The 20,084-nt window shown below is 36.3% G+C and overlaps 1 protein-coding gene across 6 annotated transcripts in view; it reads left to right on the forward strand.

Annotated features, from left to right (window-relative positions):
* The window catches only part of PRPF39 (pre-mRNA processing factor 39), a 47,085-nt gene that overhangs the window by 15,270 nt on the left and 11,731 nt on the right, over positions 1-20,084 (forward strand). For 2 of the 6 annotated variants that reach the window (XM_023546137.2, XM_003408501.3), the window contains exons 2-8: positions 4,562-4,912; positions 5,392-5,517; positions 6,169-6,287; positions 11,514-11,681; positions 18,314-18,479; positions 18,969-19,076; positions 19,785-19,949. In XM_023546137.2, the coding sequence (XP_023401905.1) occupies positions 4,595-4,912; positions 5,392-5,517; positions 6,169-6,287; positions 11,514-11,681; positions 18,314-18,479; positions 18,969-19,076; positions 19,785-19,949 (1,170 nt within the window). In that variant the 5' untranslated portion in view covers positions 4,562-4,594. Of the gene's footprint in view, positions 1-4,561; positions 4,913-5,391; positions 6,041-6,168; positions 6,288-11,513; positions 11,682-18,313; positions 18,480-18,968; positions 19,077-19,784; positions 19,950-20,084 lie in introns of those variants that run through there. The other 4 variants (XM_064292421.1, XM_010588610.3, XM_023546140.2 and 1 more) reach the window with 3 other exon arrangements.

A 20,084-nucleotide genomic window follows, 5' to 3' on the forward strand; every position in this document is an offset into this window, starting at 1 on the left:
TAGTTTTTAAGACTTTTCGCATACTTTTATCTCATCCAGTGTTCTCAGCAGCCCTGTGAAGCAGGTAGTGTTAAGTATTATTAATCCCATTTAGAAGTGAGAAAGCAAGGCTTGACTTAGGGTCACACAGCTAGTAAGGGAGAGAAGTAGGACTCACCCTCAGCCCCCAGTTGTATGTTCTTTCCAGTGTTTAGCATACTATACTTTATCTTATGATGAAAGACATGGAAATTCCAATTCTAGTCTTTTCTACTTTATATTTGCTGGTTTAGTTATAGTTAAGCTATCTTCTTCCTTTCAATACTTACTTTTTTAGCCTTTGCCATCTTATGTTGCTAGTTGGAAGTAACAGGTTGTTTTTAAGAATAAACTGGTACTAGTCATTGCCACATTATGAAAAATATGTTGAAATAACTTATTAAAAAAATAACTTTGATATATTCTTCTTTTGGCCCTGTGATTTTTGAAGGCACTGGAAAAATGGTCTTCCTGAGGGTAAGGCAAATGTTCTTAAAGGTTTTTACAACAGTATAATTGCAGGGCGTGGAGTAAATGACAATCTCTGAAGATGCAAGGGTATGGTGACTTTGCTGATTTCAGAAGAAACTCTTGTTGTTGTTAGGTGCCCTTGAATCCATTCCAACTCATAGTGACCCTATGCACAACAGAAGGAAACACTGCCCAGTCCCATGCAATCCTCACAGTTGTTGCTATGCTTGAGCCCATTGTTGCAGCCACTGTGTCAATCCATCTCATTGAGGGTCTTCCTATTTTTCGCTGACCCTCTACTTTACCAGGCACGATGTCCTTCTCCAGTGACTGATCCCGCCTGATGACGTGCAAAGTATGTGAGACACAGTCTCGCCATCCTTGCTTCTAAGGAGCATTCTGGTTGTGCTTCTTTCAAGACAGATTAGTTCGTTCTTTTGTCAGTCCATAGTGTATTCAATATTTTTTGCCAGCATCACCATTCAAAGGTGTCAGTTCTTCAGTCTTCCTGTGTCCTACTTAAGTATGCAGTTAGCATACGATAGGTAGTTAATGACCCAGAATGCATTAACCAGCAATCTTTTTTTTTTTTTTAACTGAGTTGAGGGGAGGGGGGACTCAAATGAGTTAGTGACTATTTGCATGTGAAAGTCAATATTTAACTATGTCTTTTCTTTAAAGGAGCAGAATAAAGAGAGCAAAATAAATTGGGAAGTTTCTTTGCCTTTTCCTATGCCCTGAAATGGATTAAACTAGGAAAAGTTGTTAACATTAAACAGGGTCATTCAAGGAGAAGGGATCTTATTTTTTCTGGTGGTCGAATACTTTGGAATCTCCTTTAGTATGTACCAGCTAGATTTGCCTTGTTTATCATTTCTTCTCAAATCCCTCTGTCCATAATCTGGCTCCGGTTTACTTGTTCTCCTTCTTTCCATTTCCCCAGTGCAGATCCTGTTCATTTGGGTCAGTCTGTGTTGTCTTCTAGCCAGTAATCCTATCATCACCTCTTCTGTCATATGACTGTTACTCGTTCTGTTGGTAGGACAGCAGAAAGAAAGTAGCAGAAGGAAGAGGTACACTAGTTTTGACTGTCCCTTTTCATGAGAAAAGCAAAAGCTTTCCCTGGATTCCTTAGCAGATGTCCTTTTCAGGATTAGGTATATTTTTGCCCTAAACAAAATCAGTGCTTTTTTAGCAAGGAAATTGGTGAGAGGGGATATTGGATACAAAAAAACAAAAAACCAAACCTCTTGCCCTCGAGTTGATTCTCACTCATAGTGACCATATAAGGCAAGAGTAGAACTGCCCCATAGAGTTTCCAAGGAGTACTTGGTGGATTTGAACTGCTCACCTTTTTGGTTAGCAGCCGTAGCTCTTAACCACCACGCCACCAGGGTTTCCAGGATATTGGATAGGCAACTAAAAGTATCTGTGATATGGCTAGTAAAACTTTTCTAGAGATAATTATCATCATCTTCCCAAATTTAATATATGCTTTTCCTTTGATATAGCAGTTCCACGATTCAGAATTTACCCATGAATAAGTTCCACAGAATTATTTAGAGAACTTATTAGAGGTGTAGCTTTTTGGGCATAAACTCTTTTTTAGCCTAAACTAAAAACACCAAACCTATTGCTGTTGAGTCAATTCTGGCTCATAGTGACCCTGCAGGACAGTGTAGAACTGCCCGATAGGGTTTCCAAGCAGTGGCTTGGTAGATTTGAACTGTTGACCTTTTGTTTAGCATCCGATCTCTTAACCACTGCACCACCAAAGCTCACCTCGGAATCATTGAAGTTGGGACCAGGGAATCTGCATTTGCTTTAATCAGCTTACTAGGTCACTTTTGTTTGGGGCTAGACTTGAGAGTGCCAACCATTGGGATGCTGTAGCTGACTTTTCTTTAAAAAACAAACAGGCAAACCTATTTTTTCAATTCAGTTAAATAGCTGCAGATAAGCCTAAAGAAGAAAGGACTCATTCCACCTGTACAGGGAGAACAACTATTAACACCAGTCAACATTTTAATTGTGGTTTATTTTATTTGGTATAAATCTGTACAGATCTGTGTGTGTGTATGTATACCGTATATATATAAACGAAAAAACCAAACCCGTTGCCATCGAGTTGATTCCGACTCATAGTGACCCTGTAAGACGGAGTAGAACTGCCCCATAGAGTTTCCAAGGAGCGCCTGGTGGATTCGAACTGCTGACCTTTTGGTTAGCAGCCATAGCTCTTAACCACTACGCCACCAGGGTTTCACTCACTCACACACACTCACACACACACTCACTCACTCACACACACGCAAACACACACAATTTTTATGCAGATAGCACAGGCCTTCTTCATTTGTTTGCCAACTGCACCCTCTCCCTGTGAGATATTTTCACAAGTGCTGCTATGCCAATTTTTTTTTCACATGTAAAAAAAAAATTCGCATATTGAAAATATGTTGGGGGAGAGGGTGCTGTTTGCAGAGAAACATAGGTGTACTTATTTGCTTAAAAATATGGTGTATATATATGTCTGCCTATATATGTGTATACACTTAGAGATATATATATAGTGTATATAGTATATGTGTATGTTTTCTGTATCAACACAGATATATGTATTTCCTTCTTAATGATTGTTTACTGTTCCCTTGTATGAATGTCATTTACTAAAGCGGTCCTCCTCTTAATTGCCCTTCCCCACTCTATTTTTATTGTAATACACTGTTGTAGTGAATGCTCTTAATTAAATATATGTCTTTGATTATATCCATAGTATAAAATATGCACAATTGCCATTTGGTACATTTTGCTTGAATGTCTTTGCAGAAAGATACGCTTTTAATTGTTGCCAATCTGTCAGTATTTTAATTTATATCTTTAATAATGAATATATCATCCTTCATATGTTTATTCAGTATTTGCATTTCTTACTTTGCATTACTGTTTTTAAAGTCTTATTCATCCTTTTAACTACACTATATTGTATTAAATATATGTATTCTGGGTGTATTTTAAGAGTAAATTAATTTTGTGGTCTGTTTAGTTTCAAGAATAACTCCTCACTTTACCAAAAAAAAACAAAAAAGACATGTCCTATAATAATAATTCATTTTCCATTTAAACTGTTAGTAGAAGAGATGAAACCAACTTCAAAGTATATTGTGGTACTACTATATAGGATAAAGGAATAATTCCTTATTGTTTTGGCCTTATCAATGAGATGATTTAATATTAAATATTTTATGCAGTTTCCATTCATATTTTAAAACTTAAATATATGTTTTAAATAACATTTCTATTCACTTTAAAAATGACTCTTAATTTTTTAAAACTGTAATTTTGTATCTTCTATAATAAAATTGAAAACCAGCTGCTGGGATTTAAAGTTTGTTGTAAAAATAGAGGTACATTTCAGCAGTATACCGTTCCTCTTTCTCCTACGCTGTGGTAAACTTCCTTCTGAAATGTTTATATCCATGACTAGAATTTGTTTGGTCAGTTTTACTTTAACCTCCAGAACAGATTTTTTAAAGATATAGTGATTTAGATCTTAGATTTAGATTCTTAGCTAAGGATTGAGTTCTAGACATGGTTACTTCTTCAGGTAGCAGTCGTGATACCTGTTTTATGGATGGAGGAACTAAATCCAGAGATACTTAGGTTTTACTCAAAGCTGAACAACAAAATGGCAGTTTTGGGGAAGAATTTTATCTTACAGAACTTCACTTATAAACCCAAAACATCAAACCCATTGTTGTCGAGTTGAATCCGACTCATAGAGACCATATAGGACAGAGAAGAACTGCCCCATGGAATTTCCAAGGAGTGGCTGGTAGATTCAAACTGACAACCTTTTGGTTAGCAGCCTGAGCTCTTAACCACTGCTCCACCAGGGCTCCCATTTATAGTATAGAAGCTAGTAAATTTCCTGATTATGATTTGTAGGAAAGATCAAGAATCAAATTAGGCTATTTCTTTTAATAGCTAAGTAGGGGTTTTTAAAAGATAGTTGATGATACCAAATTATTTTATTAGAATTTGGAAGATATTTATCTTTGTGTTTCCACAGATCCTTGTTTAACAGAAGGCAAAATCAACAACTATGCAGAATTCTCACATGGATGAGTACAAAAATTCTAGTAATGGCAGCACAGGCAACAGTTCAGAGGTAGCAGTGGAACATTCTACTGATTTCAGTACTGAGATAATGAATGTTACAGAAATGGAACAGTCACCTGATGACTCTCCCAATGTGAATGCAACTGCAGAAGAAAATGAAGTGGCAAATGCTGTGGACCTCCCAGTGGTAGAAACTGAAGCAAATTTCCCTCCAGAATATGAAAAGTTTTGGAAAACTGTAGAAAATAATCCTCAGGATTTTACAGGCTGGGTATATTTGCTTCAGTATGTGGAACAGGAGGTTAGTAACTACTTAAATGGTATATTACAAGGGACAGAAAAATAAAACAATACCATATTTGGCTTTATGGTTTTGTAATTAAAGTTGTCTCTTTTATTACTTTCAGATTAAGTTGAAATACTAGATACATAAAATTATTAGGTTTGAGAAGTAACTTTTAGGTTTGAAAAATAACAATTTGTACATTGTAGAAAATCAGTATTAGTAGTTTGTCAAAACCTAATGTTTTGTAATAATTGTGTGTATGCGTGTGTGTGTGTAAAAGTACTGAAATAAAAAGTTACCTTGCTATTTGACAGAATTAGTTCCTTCTATTTCAGAGGATAAGGTTGTATTTCCACGTAAAAAGAGCTGCTCTTTATATGTGTGTTTTTAAGTCTGCCACTAATTTTATTTGAGATAATATATATGAAAAGAATTTAAATATTTCGTGACAGAAACTTACAAGATATTTAAACAGTTCGTTTTATTTTCTTTAGAATCACTTGATGGCTGCCAAGAAAGCATTTGACAAATTTTTCATACACTATCCGTATTGCTATGGTTACTGGAAAAAGTATGCAGACCTTGAAAAGCGACATGACAACGTTAAACAATCAGATGAGGTATGTACAACACTGAATAAAGTTATTTCCATTAGGTACTGTAAGCCAAATAACAACAAAACAAACACCTTTTTTTTTTGGCTGGCAGTACCTACCATTTATGGTCAAACAATTTTATAGGGTATTTTATTTGCATTTGTCACTCTTGTGGCATTTGTAGCTAATATTTTCTCTCTTTGTTGGCAGGTGCGTTAAACCTCTACAGTTTGTCAAGCTTTGCAGTGCAAGCCTCTGTATTACACTGCAGCTTAACAAGTAGGGCAGGGCTTTTCTCTCACTTAAACATTTATTTCTCATTTTCCAAACAATATAGTTGGTTTGCTAGTCACATTTGCTACGTCTTATTGCATTTTTGGTCAGACGCTGTCATTGATGCTCTAATGGGTCTGTGCCCTTTGGTCTGTAACCCAAAGCCTGCCCACACAACCCGGTCAGAATGCAGGGACTGCTGCGCTTTGAAGATCAAGACTCTGCACGTGGGGATCAGAACATTGCCATGTTCTATCCAACATCCACCCAAATGGTAATGGTAGATTATTTAAACAAAATTCCAGTAATTAGTATTTCTAAGGTTCACCGGATAACACAGTGTTGCCTCTCTGTTAAGAAATAATTAAATATTTGAAGTTCAGTTTGTTGTTTTCTTCTTAGGTTTATCGTCGGGGGCTTCAGGCAATACCTCTTAGTGTTGACCTTTGGATACATTATATAAACTTCTTAAAAGAAACATTGGACCCTGGCGATCCTGAGACAAACAGTACAATAAGAGGGTATGTGAAACATACTCAAATGTATTTTAAAGATGTAATTATGTCAGGTATTCCGATATTGATACCTACTCAGAAATGCTCAACTGGAACTGAACTTTTATAAGTTTCTTTTTTAGTATTTATACTTAAAATTACACATGTAATAAACATATGCATGCTTAAAAAAATTCACATCATCTGTTCCGCACCCGTTTTCCTTGTGTCCCCAATCCCACTCCCCTCATGGTTAATGCCTTGGTGTGTAGCCTTTCAGAACTATGTATTTGCATATACATAGGTGTTGATAAATGTGTGTATATTTTACATACTATTCTTTGACTTGTTTTTTATTTAACAGAATGTTTTAGAATCATCTATCATTTTTTTTAACCACTGTAAAAGCATTTTATAGTATCAAGGTACTATATTTGGCCAGGTTTTTATTTATAGGAAATAATTGGTGGTGCAGTGAATATCCTTGTACAAATCAGTGTTCATATAGAGTATGCTAGAGATGGAACTTCTCTCAAAGGGAATATACAGCCAAGTTTTATCAGACGTTCCTTTAGCAATGGTATTGTAAGGTAATGCCAATTAAATCAGTGTATTAAGTTTCAATTTATTTCTGTTGAACTGTGTTCCCAACTATACTTGGATTACTTCTTCTGACTGTATCCACCAGAGCCAGGTCAGATCTGAAGTTAAAGGGCACAGTCTTCCAGACTGCCAAGCTGCAAGTTTGGGGGTCCTCATGACATCTTCACTTCTGACCTACTGGCTACTAATTTGGGGTTTCCCATTAGCCCCTCAAGATGCCAGTGGTAAGCTTGGGGGTATCCCAGGCCCCCCTTACTTCTACCTGGTGGCTACAAATTTGGAGGTTTCCTCTACCCCTCCTCAGGATGCTAGCCATAAGGCCAAGGGAATCCTTAAGGCCCCCCTCAGTTCTGACTTGCTGGTTCCCGCTACTCAGGTTTGATGGTTTGCTAGAATGACTTATAGAACTCAGGAAAGTGCTATACTTATGACTGCAGTTTTATTATAGCAAAAAGGGTATAAATGAGACGTGTAGGGTGAGCTGTGGGAGGCTTCCCCACATGAAACTTCCATATGCCAAAAAAGGATGTACTACCCCTCCATATGCAGGAAGCCCATTGAGATTCAGTGTCCAGAGCTTTAATTGGGGGTCTCGATATGTAATTCAATCTCTAGCCTCTTTTCTTGGAGGTCTGTTGATATCACTTGGTTGTCTTTTGGCATAGTCAGTCCCCACCCAGCATGAATCATAAGCCCTCAGGTGTGGTCTGGAGTTCTCATCAAAGAAGCTTCAATCATTGGAGAATTCCAAGGTTTTAGAAATTATTTCTCAGGAGCCAAGGACAGAAACCAAATTCTTTAGGTAAAGTTAAATTCTTTACCCCATAGGTATCAATCTTAAACTCCCATAGTGTATGAAAATAGTCATTTTCCTTCAGTTGTACCAGATTTCTTCCCTTTAGTGGTAACTCATTATTTTAATTTGCATATCTGAATTGCTTCTGTTGGTTTACCATCTTTTCGTATGTTTATAGGCCATTTTTGAATTGCCTTTTCATGTCATTTGCTCACTTTTCTATTGGATTATCTTTTTCTTACTAACTATAGTAATTTTTTAATGTAATTATATGTATGTATTTTTTAATCAAGTATGTACTTATAGTTTAAAAGTCAACTAACGTTAAACTGGTTGTAACAAAAATTAGTCCCTCCCTCCCCTTTCCAAAATCCACTTGGAAATATTTTAGCTCTTTCTTCTGGTATTTTCCACGATATCTGTAATGATATCTCTATACTGCCTTCTCTCTCTCCTTTATCAGTTGTAGACATTATGCATCTGTTGTGGTAGATGAGAATTTTAACACATTTCTATATTATCTTCCCATTCTTCCATCTTTCTAATATAGCTGTTTCATTTAATTTCATTCAATCCATTTTATTATGTGTGTATGTTTTTAAATCATTTTTAATCTAGAAATATTTTTTACAACAAGCTGGGTCACGTACCATCAGTACTGTCCTTTTATAGTTTGTTTTTCCTGGAGTTAATTACCTCCTACCCCCTTTTTTCCCCCATTTGCCCAGTTTTCTTGAGCATTAAGTTTTTCTACACCATCCAACAGCCTTGTTAAGAGACTGTAAATGCAGGTTTCCACACAATCAGACCCGTCAGATAATTTGTATGTTTCGGTTTTTCCCCTCCTTCTGAGGAGGGGACAAATCCAACGATGCATTGCATTGGGCAAATCTGCTGCAAAAGACCTTGAAGTGTTCAAAAGCAAAGAAAGATGTCACTTTGAGGACTAAGCGCGCTTGACCCAAGCAGTGGTGTTTTCAGTCACCTCATATGCATGCGAAACCTGGACAGTGAATAAGGAAGACCAAAGAAGAATTAATGCCTTTGAATTACGGTGTCGGTGAAGAATATTGAATATACCCCAGACTGCCAGAACAATGAACAAATCTGTCTTGGAAGAAGTGCAGCCAGAATGCTCCTTAGAAGCAAGGATGATGAGACTTTGTCTCATGTACTTTGGACATGTTATCAGGAGGGACCATTCCCTGGAAAAGGACATCATGCTTGGTAAAGCAGGAGGTCAGTGAATAAAAGGAAGAAGACCCTTAAGATGGATTGACACAGTAGCTGAAACAGTGGGCTCAAACATAGCAACGATTGTGAGGATGATACAGGACCAGGCATGCTTCATTCTGTCGTACGTAGGGTCGTTATGAGTCGGAACCGACTCGATGGCACATAACAGCTTGGATATATATCATCTAGAACCCTTTCTGCAGTAATCTGGACTGGTTAGTTGCTCTCTTCTAATTCTGCTCTACAGCAGTCATTTTGAGATTTCTGTTCATTGTAATTCTGGAAGATGTCTTTACCTCACTCCTGGGTTTCATGCCCTGTTAATTAGATCCCACTTCTTTCTTGGTTCATGCCTGCCTTTTAGAGGAATGCATCCTATAACTTCCTGATAAAGGATACTTGGACTGGGGAAAAAAAAGACTTTGTGTGTCTGAAACGCTCTCAGTTAATGATCTCGCTGTAGAATTTTGGATTGAAAATAATTTTTCCTCAGAGCTTTGAAGATATCCCTCCGTTGTCTTCTAGCTTCTGGTATTGCTGTGGAGACATCTGCCATTCTTCTTGATTATGTGATGTGTATTTCCTCTGTAGAAGCTTTTAGGATGTTCTCTTTGTCTTTGATGAAAATGCAATTTTATGATCATGTGCTTTTGTGTAGGTTTTCTGTTTTTCATTCGTTACACTTACTGAGTGGGCCTTTTCGGTCTGGGATGTTAACATCCTTTTCTTAGAAATGTTTTCATTATTATGGACATTCTTGTTTTGATAACTTCCTTCTCTTTTATTGTCTTTAGTAGTTGGATATTTTACCTCCTGTTTAATAATTTTTTTTTTAATAATTTAATTTTCTTATATCTTCCGTCTTTTGACTTTGTTAGATAGACTTTTTGAGATATTTCTTTGACCCTTGTATTGGATTTTTAATATCTGCTTTCAGGTTTTTAATATCTAAGAACCTTTCTTATTTTCTGAATGTTCTTGTTTTTTAAAGCCGCCTATTCTAGTTTCATGGATGTAATATTATTTCTTCGACGCTATTAATGATAGTTTTCCTCTTCTTTCAGGATGGTTCCCCCTAAAGTTTTATATTTGCTTGTTTTCATTTCTGACATGTCTGATTTTTGGATTTATGTTCATTCTAAAGATGAGATATTAACAAGTGAAGTAGAAGCTCTGTGTGCTTTATAATGGGGCATCGTTAGCTGGCCTGGAGGACTTTACTGTGGGGTGATCATATGACCACTCAGGTTTTTGTTGGGGAATCTCAGTATTGGTGTCCTTATATCTTTCACTTGGGTCTAGCTGTTTCTTCAGAGATGGATGATCTGATCTACCTGGAGAATGTAAGCCTAGCTTATGAAATCCTGTAGCTGGGCAGGAAAGGAGGTTGAAGGCCTCACCATTCATGAAGCAGATCTAAGTGTTCTGTTTTTAGTTCACCCCTCTCCCCCGCTTTTCTCAATGTCTGGTTCATTAATTTCCTGAATCATTTTGGTGTTCAACAAGGACAGTAAAGTCTCTTCTACTCTCTTGAGAACTTCACACACAAACATGTGCATGAGTGCATGTGTACTCTACATATTAAACATATTTAATTCAGTTTTGGTATGTCTTCTAACTTTATTTAGGATATCTTTTGTCATATAGGGTTTTTTTCCCCCCCTTCTCTTTAATGTGGTTGAATTTTCAATCTTTTCACTTCTGAGTTTTGTACCGGAGACAGATCTGTCTCACCAAGAATATATAAATCCTGTATTTTCTTCTAGTATTTTCATAGTTTTTTGTTAAGTCATTCATCCATCTGCTGTTTAATTTGTGTCTACTGGGAGATAGAGATTCACCTTTTATTTTTTTCCATTTATTGAATAGTACAGCTTTTCTGCATTGATTTAAAATACCTCCTTTATTATGTACTGAGGTCTTGCATATATGTACACTGACCTGTTGTTTTCTTGGACACCGTTCTCTTGATCCTTTTTTCTATTACCAGGCCAGTGCCACAATTAACTATAGTTTCCTAGTTTCTTTTGATATCTCACAGGCAACACCTGCTGCATTATCATTTTATAAAAACAGTCTTTGCACTTTCCTGCCAGGTAAATGTTAGACTTTGTTTTTCCTGTTCTACCCAAATTCATTGAGCTATTGATTGAGATTATGATGAAGTTGTAGATTAATTTAGGGAGTGTAGTTTTGTACTGCTTTAAAGCCCCTCTTGAGTCTAAATATTTATTTTGCAAATATGTCTTTGTGTAAATTCCTCTTTTTTGTTGTCTTCTGCCTTAAATAAATCTAGTCAGCAAACATTTCAAGGTTATCAAATACCTAAGTGTCTCTTGTGTTACTCTTACATGTTTGCAGTGTGTATGTTTTGCATTGGGATTTTTATGTAATGTAAAATTACATAAAAAAGTACATTTTTCTATTCCCTTTATGTTTTCTCACTTGTTTTAAAAGCAGTTATTTCATACTTTCTATTATTCCTCCTACCTTTTAATCCCTACTTGCATGAGAAGCAGTTGAATGTAATTTGAATTTAGTGTTATAGTCTAAAATTTAGAAATAATTTTTTAAAAGTGATTTTATGTTAGGTAACTTAAGAGTATTTAATTTTTCAGAACTTTTGAGCATGCTGTTCTAGCTGCAGGAACAGATTTCCGATCTGACAGACTGTGGGAAATGTATATAAACTGGGAAAATGAACAAGGAAACCTAAGAGAAGTTACAGCTATATATGACCGTATTCTTGGTATTCCAACACAGCTATATAGTCATCATTTTCAGAGGTAGGTGGAAAAATCAGATATCTTTGATTATTCAGATAATTAGTTCCTAATGTTGAGGATTATAATTCTTAAAATGTTATATAAGATGTTACTAGATGGAAACAATAAATTTTCTTGTTTGGCAGTTACAGGTTAGACACTTTCATTTTGATGTTGTTCCATATGCCTTATGAACTGTTTAGGAATTTTACTGTTTTTAGATAGTAGAACCAAAACCAAACCCATTGTCGTTGAGTCAATTCTGACTCAAAGTGAGCCTGTAGTAGGTTCTCCTTATTCATTTCATAGATGAGAGGAAACACAGGAATCTTGCCTTTTATCAGATGTATTTGAGAGTAGTGAAGTAATGAGAAAAATAGAACCTAAGTTTAATTATTTCTTTGTGGTGCTAAATTAACACCGTGGTTGGCACATGGGAGATGCTTATTTAAAACTTAATGAATGATTTACTAAATATATGTTCTTGTGATTCATAAAACATTTCCTATCCAAAAAGTGAAGGATGTGTTTTATTTATTATGCTTTGTCTGTATTCACGGAGTCTTTGAGTGGTACAAATGGTTAAGTGCTTGGATACTAACCAAAAGATTGGTAGTTCAGATCTACCCTGAGATGCCTCAGAAGAAAGGCCTGGCAATCTTCTTTCTGAAGATCAGAGCCATTGAAAACTTTGTGGCATATGTATACTGAATAGGTGTGGGAAGGCATATGGGAGTATACCTGTGTGCATATATATAGGTGTGGCTGTGGATATTTCTACATTAAAAAAAAAATTTTTTTTTTGTATATGCTGCATGTATGTTCATGTATGTAATAGAGCACACAGGGGGCCCAGTCATGGAAACAGCCTACATGTAATGAAACACCTCGTGGGACTGAGTTACAGGGCTTGAAGGCTGAGGACCGTAGTCTCGTGGGACATCTAGGTCAATTGGCATAACATCGCTCGTAAAATGTTCTGCTTGCTACTTTAGAGTAGCGTCTGGGGTCTTAAAAGCTTGTGAGCAGCCATCTGAGATACCCTGTTGGTCTCTTTACGTCTGGAGCAGAGGAGAGTGAAGAAAACCCAGAGACTCAAGGAAACAGTTAGTATAGAGGACTTATAGACTACAGGAACCATAGCCTCCACCAGCCTGATACCAGAAGAACTAGATGGTGCCCACCTGCCACTACCAGCTGCTCTGAAGGGTCACAGTGGAAGGTCCTGGTTAGAATATGGGGGAAAAAATGTAGAACACAACTCAAATTCACAAAAACCAGATATACTGGATTTAGAGAGACTGGAGGAACCCCTTAGACTGTGGATCTTAGATATCCTTCTAACTTGGAACTGAATGCAATCTCAGCGATCACCTTTCAGCCAAATAATAGGCCAGACAGGCCTATAAATAGACAATAACACATGTGAGGAAAGTGCTCCTTAGAACATTCAGCTACATTAGACCAAAAAGACAACATGCCCAATAGCAAAGATGAGGAGGCAGGAAGGGACGGGAAAACTAGACAAATAGAAATGGGGAACTCAGTGTGGTAATGGGGAGAGTGCTTGACAGATTGCAGGGATTAGAACCAATGTGATAGAACAATTTGTGTGTAAACTATTAAATGGGAAACTAATTTGCTCTGTAAACCTTCACCTAAAGTACAATTAAAACAAACCCTATGGAGCAAAGTTCACCTCCGAAGAGAACTGTGCGCAACTGGTTTCGTTTTTGGTTATCTAGATTCAATCAATCAAGTATGATTCCATTTTCATCTCCACCTTTTTTTGTTGTTGTTGTAAGTGGTATTATTTCATTCTGATGACTACTGTTAAAACAATTTTGTATACCATGATTTACATGTTCTATTGTCTGCTTGGGAAGCCCTGGTGGTGTAGTGGGTAAGTGCTACAGCTACTAACCAAAAGGTCAGCAGTTCGAATCCACCAGGCACTCCCTGGACACTCTACGGGGCAGTACTGCTCTGTCCTACAGGGTCACTATGAGTCAGAATCGACTTGACACAATGGGTTTTTTGGTATTGTCTGTTTGTATCCCACTGATATGGGCATACAAAATCTTTCTGAACAAGAAAGGGTGAGGACTATGTTGAAAAGTCTTTGCTTTTTTTAAACTGTCATATTTTCTATACTTTTGTCATAATTTTATAAGTAGTATTGTATTAGGGCCTATAAACTTAGGTACTTTTTAAGCAAATGATTTTCCAAATTTTCTTTGCTACCTGGAGGATTTTGTGAAGCATCTTTGAGATACTGTGGGTCAATTTGCCAGAAACGGGAAAAGTTAGAAAAAGGAAGCATGTAGATCTGAATAAACTGTCTCTGTTTTGGATAGAATGGGCAGGTTTCCAGGGTATGATGATCTAGGGAGACTCTTGCTGAAAGATGATATTAATGCAGGGTTTGGCATGTGGATGTGAATATTTGTTAAATGAAACAACATGAAGGTACTTAAGAAGCTTTATGGGCAAAGTGAATGCCTTCTCATAAACCATTTTTTCTAGGATGTAAAGTGTAGATAATGTCAATGATTACAAGAACTTTACTAATGGTAAGGAAAAACACATATGACTATCAAACATTTATGTAGTGTTTACAATATGCCAGATACTGTTGTTCCCATTTTATGGAAGTGGAAACTGTGAGGCACCAAGAGGACTAAAATATTGTACAAGGTCACAGAATTAATAAGTGGCTAAAAGCTGGATTGGAAACTAGGCAGTGTGGCCCCAAACTTTTTGATGTATTTTCCTTTGTGTCTTTTCTTTAAATGAGTATCCCATTAAAATAAAACAAAACCAAACCCATTGCTACTGAGTTGATTCTGACTCATAGTGACCCTATAGGACAGAGTAGAACTGCTTCTTTTGGTTAGCAGCCAAGCTCTTAACCAGTATCCCATTAGGCTTTTTATAATGCATATAATAGAAATAGAAATGCTTGTAATAGAAATAAATGGGATTACATTACATGTAGTGCTCTATAATCTGCTTTTTTCACTTAGTATATTGAGACCCCCTTTTCGTATCAGTTTTTGTAGCACATTCACAAGTAGTGTTTGTATAAATAAACCTTAACAGTTTATATAAGTAAATACACAAGAGAAACTGCTTTGGAAACTGCTGAAATTTTTTTTTTTTTTTTTGCGTAACATACTCCCACTACTTAAAATTTATTTAGCACTTGCCATGTACCAGTTGATATGCCATTTAAAATGTGAGGATCAAGACCCAAAGAAGTTACGTGTGAATTGTCTTGCCTTCAGTTTGCTCAAAAATGTAGAGGAGGAGGCATATGTTAAAAGTTGTATTTTGTGTACTGTAATAGAAATATTTCTGTTGTTAGGCTTGTATGTTATATACACACTGAACATTACCTCTAAGATAATATCTAGTCTAAACTCCTTAACATGAAGTCTTTGTGAGCTGGGCTAACTTTTCAGGTTCAGTTCCTGCTGGTTCCTAAGCTCTAGGCACACCCAATAAAAAAAAACCCATTGCTGTTGAGTTGATTTCCAACTCATAGTGACCCTATAGGAAGGAGTAGACCTGCCCCATAGGGTTTCCAAGGAGCGGCTGGTGCGTTTGAACTGCCAGTCTTTTGGTTAGCAGCCCAGCTCTTAACCGCTGCACCACCAGGGCTCTAGCACATCCAAGTACTAATTATTTCCCAGAGGGTCATGTTGTTTTATACCTTTATGACTGTAATCCATTTTCCGCTTCCCAGTTGCCTCGTGAGTCATATTCCTTAGGGTCATACAAGTTAGTGTCTTCTCTGGTGCTTTCTTTAGCTCATAGAAATAGAGGATCCATTCTGTCATTTGTGCCACCACGGTACCTACATATGTTTACATTTATCTTAACCCTAATAACACTGCTTTGAATTTATGTCTCCTGTATCTTCACACGTCTGTCAGTCTCTGAGGCTTTATTCTTTGTATCCCTAATACCTAGGATTAGGGCTGAACATATATTAGACACTCATTCAGTCTTTAGTGAATAAACATTTGCTTTAGAGAAAAGTAAATTGATGAAAAATTATTGCTTAGCTATTACACACATTTTATTATTTTAAAGAAGTTTCTATACACTGTGGTACAATATACATTTTAAATATTTGTACTCCAGTATATAATGTATATTTCAATTTTACCTTATTTTGAGTTTCTTATCTATATTCTCCACAGCAATTTTCAGTTTTACTATTTATCTGAGTATTAAATCTGTTCATTTTTATGCTACATATTTGGGAATTCCTTCTTTATTTTTGATTTTTTTAAAAAATAAGGTAATCTATGTTAATTTTTTTTTCATTCTGGTGATGAAATGAATCAAGTTAACCTCTCTATATGCATTGACTTTGCAAAATTTAAGTTAGCTTCCGATATTATTTACATACATTCGTCAAAGTCTTAATCCATTTGCCAATGAAGCTTCTTAGAAAAATCCAGGTGTCAAAAGTCTAAATCAAATTTAAGAAACTTTAAAAAAGTTGCATAAGGTTGGAACATATGGCATATGTGGAAGTATGTCTAATAATTAGGTTGAAGAGGTAGGTCTGGGTAAAGGGTCAGAATATGAAAGACTTCAAGGAGATTAAATTGTAGACCGAATGTAGGGTAAAAACATTGAAATATTTTAGCAAGAGAAGGATATAATCATGCTGACTTTTTTGTGTGTGTGTTTACTTTTTGATAACATTTCTGGTAGCAGTATTGGGGTAGGATTGGGAGTTATAAGACTAGAGGCTGGAAGTTCAGTTTATGTTTGTCCAGGTGAGAAGTGAGGAGGGAGTAAAGACATTTAGGAGGCAGAATTAATAGGAGCTGATACCCAACAAAATGTAAGTGATAAGCTAGGTCGAGGGGACTGGGGGGAGCTTAGTGGGTAAAGATACCATTAATCAGGATTAGAAATGTTGAGGATGAAGATGATAGTATATGAGGTTCCTATTGGAGCCCTAGTGACACAGTGGTTAAGCATTTGCTGCTAACCAAAAGGTTGGCAGTTGGAATCAACTAGCTGCTCTTTAGAAACTCTGTGGGGCAGTTCTGCTCTGTCCTACAGGGTTACAATGAGTCAGAATCGACTTGGCGGCAACAGGTTTTTTTTTTTTTTTTAATGTACTTCCAGGAAACCCTGGTGGCACAGTGGTTAAGTGTGCTTGGCTATTAACCAGAAGGTCGGCAGTTAGAACTACCAGCTGCTGCACGGGAGAAAGATATGGCAGCCTGCTTCTGTAAAGATAACAGCCTTGGAAAGCCATGGGGCAGGTTTGCTTTGTCCTATAGGGTCGCTATAAGTCAAATTGAGTTGATGGCAATGGGTATGGTATATACAAATTGAGATGTGTAAATATTTTAGCACCTTAGCGTAGTGTTTTTGATTAAAACCTGTATATATATAAATTAGTGTGTGTGGGTATAATAATATTATAATATATGACATATTTTCACATCTTTGTGTTTAAAACTAACCTACAGTTTTATGCAGAGTGTTGTCAATTGGATATACTAATCTGGAATTTAGGAGAAAAACTTGGGCTTGAGTTACAGTTTGGAGAATCATCATAGTATAGGTGTTATTTCAAGCTGTGAGTATTGATGAGATTGGCCAGAAAGTATATAAAAATAATGAGAACAAAATGGAGAATGAAATCCTTGGGAATACTAGTATTCAGGGGTGGGTAGCTGACTGGAGAGTCACTAACAGCAACACCTGAAAGGGGAACCTACAAAGGAGGTTTAAGAACAGTTAGGCTTGGAGAAAAAACAAGAAAGTGGTAACTCAGAAGCCAAGGGATATAGAAGGTTCGAAAAGTAAGGTGTGGTTAACAGCCTTAAATACTGAAGATGTAAGGATAGAAGCTGTACGTGAAACAAATGTCCAATTAATTTTGCATTTAAGAAGCAGCTGGTAATTTCAGTGGAGTGGTGGTCCCAGGCACATGGGATGAGGAGTAATTGGGAGTGGGAAGGAACAACAAGCACTTGTTGATCATTCACAAGTACGTACTCGTTGCCGCCAGAGTCGATTCCAACTCATAGTAACTATAGGACAGAGTAGAACTGTCTCATAGGGTTTCCAAGGCTGTAATATTTACAGAAGCAGCTTACCGGGTCTTTTCGCCTGTGGAGCCACTGGGTGGGTTCGAACTGCCAGCCTTTTGGTTAGCAGCTGAGCACTTAACCATTGTGCCAGCAGGGCTCCTTCCACAAGTGCATAGATTACTGTATTTAATTTTACAGTAGCTTTGCAAAGTAGTTTTTATTGTCCCTATTTTACAGATGAGGAAACTAAGATTTAGAGATGGGGAAAAGTAAACTTGCCTGAAGTCATATATAACTGACAGTACTGGGATTTGAATTTGCCTATGCCTTCTCCAGTCCACTGCAAAGCAAGAAGGAAATGATGTGTTTGTTCTAACAATGTTAAAACCACTTCTCTCCTAAGACTAAAATACCTGAGGATGATACTTATATGTAAGCCCTTTTACTGTAGAAGGAAAGAGAAAGGGTGTGATGTTTTCGTTCCTTTTTAAAATCAGAGTTCTTTTCAAAGAGTAATACGTGGTAGGAATCTTAAAATTATAATTCAAATGTAGATCATGTATTTTTATTGTCTTCCTTTAGATTTAAAGAACATGTACAGAATAACTTGCCTAGAGATCTTTTAACTGGTGAGCAGTTTATTCAGCTGCGAAGGGAATTAGCGTCTGTAAATGGACACAGTGGTGATGATGGTCCTCCTGGTGACGATCTACCGTCGGGAGTTGAAGATATAACGGATCCAGCAAAGGTAACCAGACTTATCCAGAAGTCCTCAGTGTATGAGAAACCAGACCTCACATCCCTTGAGTGCATGTGTGGTATACAAATAAACTGTATAGCAGGCCCTTTTCCCAGTGACGTGTAGCTCATTTAAAGTTAATTTCTGATTAAGGAAAGTTGGGACTGTTTAGCTGCTGTGGTTTAAATATAGATCTGAGGTATAGAATCTATTTTACTAGGAGACATGTGGAAATAGCTTAGAAGGAATACTTTGCTGGGCTTTGATCTACCAGCCCTGTTTAAGAATAAAAATGCATGAGAAAGTGGTTTATTAGGAAATTCTCTTATAAATTTTAGTATTGTTAACTGGACTTTGTACAGAATTGTTAACAGTTTGAAAACCACCACTATCTTAAGACAAAAATATCTGAGGATAATGCTTAAGTGTAAGCAAAGAGATATTGAAATTTTTTAGTATATAACTTCTGTGATTTAAATTTTCTTCTCCCTCCCCAAGCTTATCACTGAAATTGAAAACATGAGACACAGAATCATTGAAGTCCATCAAGAAATGTTTAATTATAATGAGCATGAAGTTAGCAAAAGGTGGACATTTGAAGAAGGTGTAAGTGTTTTTGTTTTGTAATAGTCTTTAAAATATAGATAGGAATAATGTGCTTTTCTTTAAATTTTGATAGTAATGTCTATTGTTATTTCTGCTTTATATTTGCTTTTTGAGTAGTAACTTAAGATGTTCATTCCATTTATTACTACCATTATCAGTTTTCTGTGTTCTGTTTTAGAATCTTTTTGAATTTAGACTTACTTGAATTGCAGGATATCAGGTTGATCTCAACTATTATAATGGTTTACTTTTAAAATTAACATCATTGAGTTATATTTTACGTAAGATAAAATGTACCCATTTTAAGTGTACAGTAAAACAAGTTATGATAAATGTATATACAGTGTAATGACCACCACAATCAAGATACTGAACATTTAGCCCAAAAGGCTCCCTTAGCTCCCTCCCAATCATTATTCTCCACCCTGCTCTGGTCGTAGGCAGCCACTGGATCTGCTTTCTGTCACTACAATTGTTCAATTTTAAAATACCCAACAAGGAGTAAAATCGCCTGAATACAACAGTTAAAATGACTGAGTAAAAAGAAAACACGCTTCATTTCTTCAATTCATAAAACCAAAGGAATTTAAAGGATTTTAATTTTCAAAGGTTTTTTTTTTTAAATCATGATTTGTATTATTAAGTATACTCATGCATATTGTGGTGTTAGTATTGGTTTGCTTTCATTATGTCATACTTTTATTACAGATTAAAAGACCTTATTTTCATGTGAAACCATTGGAAAAGGCGCAGCTAAAAAACTGGAAAGAATATTTAGAATTTGAAATTGAAAATGGGACTCATGAACGAGTTGTGGTTCTTTTTGAAAGATGTGTCATATCATGTGCCCTCTATGAGGAGTTCTGGATTAAGGTAAAATTATATGCTCTGAAATTTAAATATTTATAAACATTGATCTAGTGACTAACCTTTTTTGTACTTCTGTTGAATGTTGTTCATATAACTATATCTGTTGCATTAGGAGATGGTCTGCTTGCAACCAGATTT

This window comes from Loxodonta africana, chromosome 10 (genome assembly GCF_030014295.1).
Source record: "Loxodonta africana isolate mLoxAfr1 chromosome 10, mLoxAfr1.hap2, whole genome shotgun sequence".
NCBI classification, from domain to species: Eukaryota; Metazoa; Chordata; class Mammalia; order Proboscidea; family Elephantidae; genus Loxodonta; species Loxodonta africana.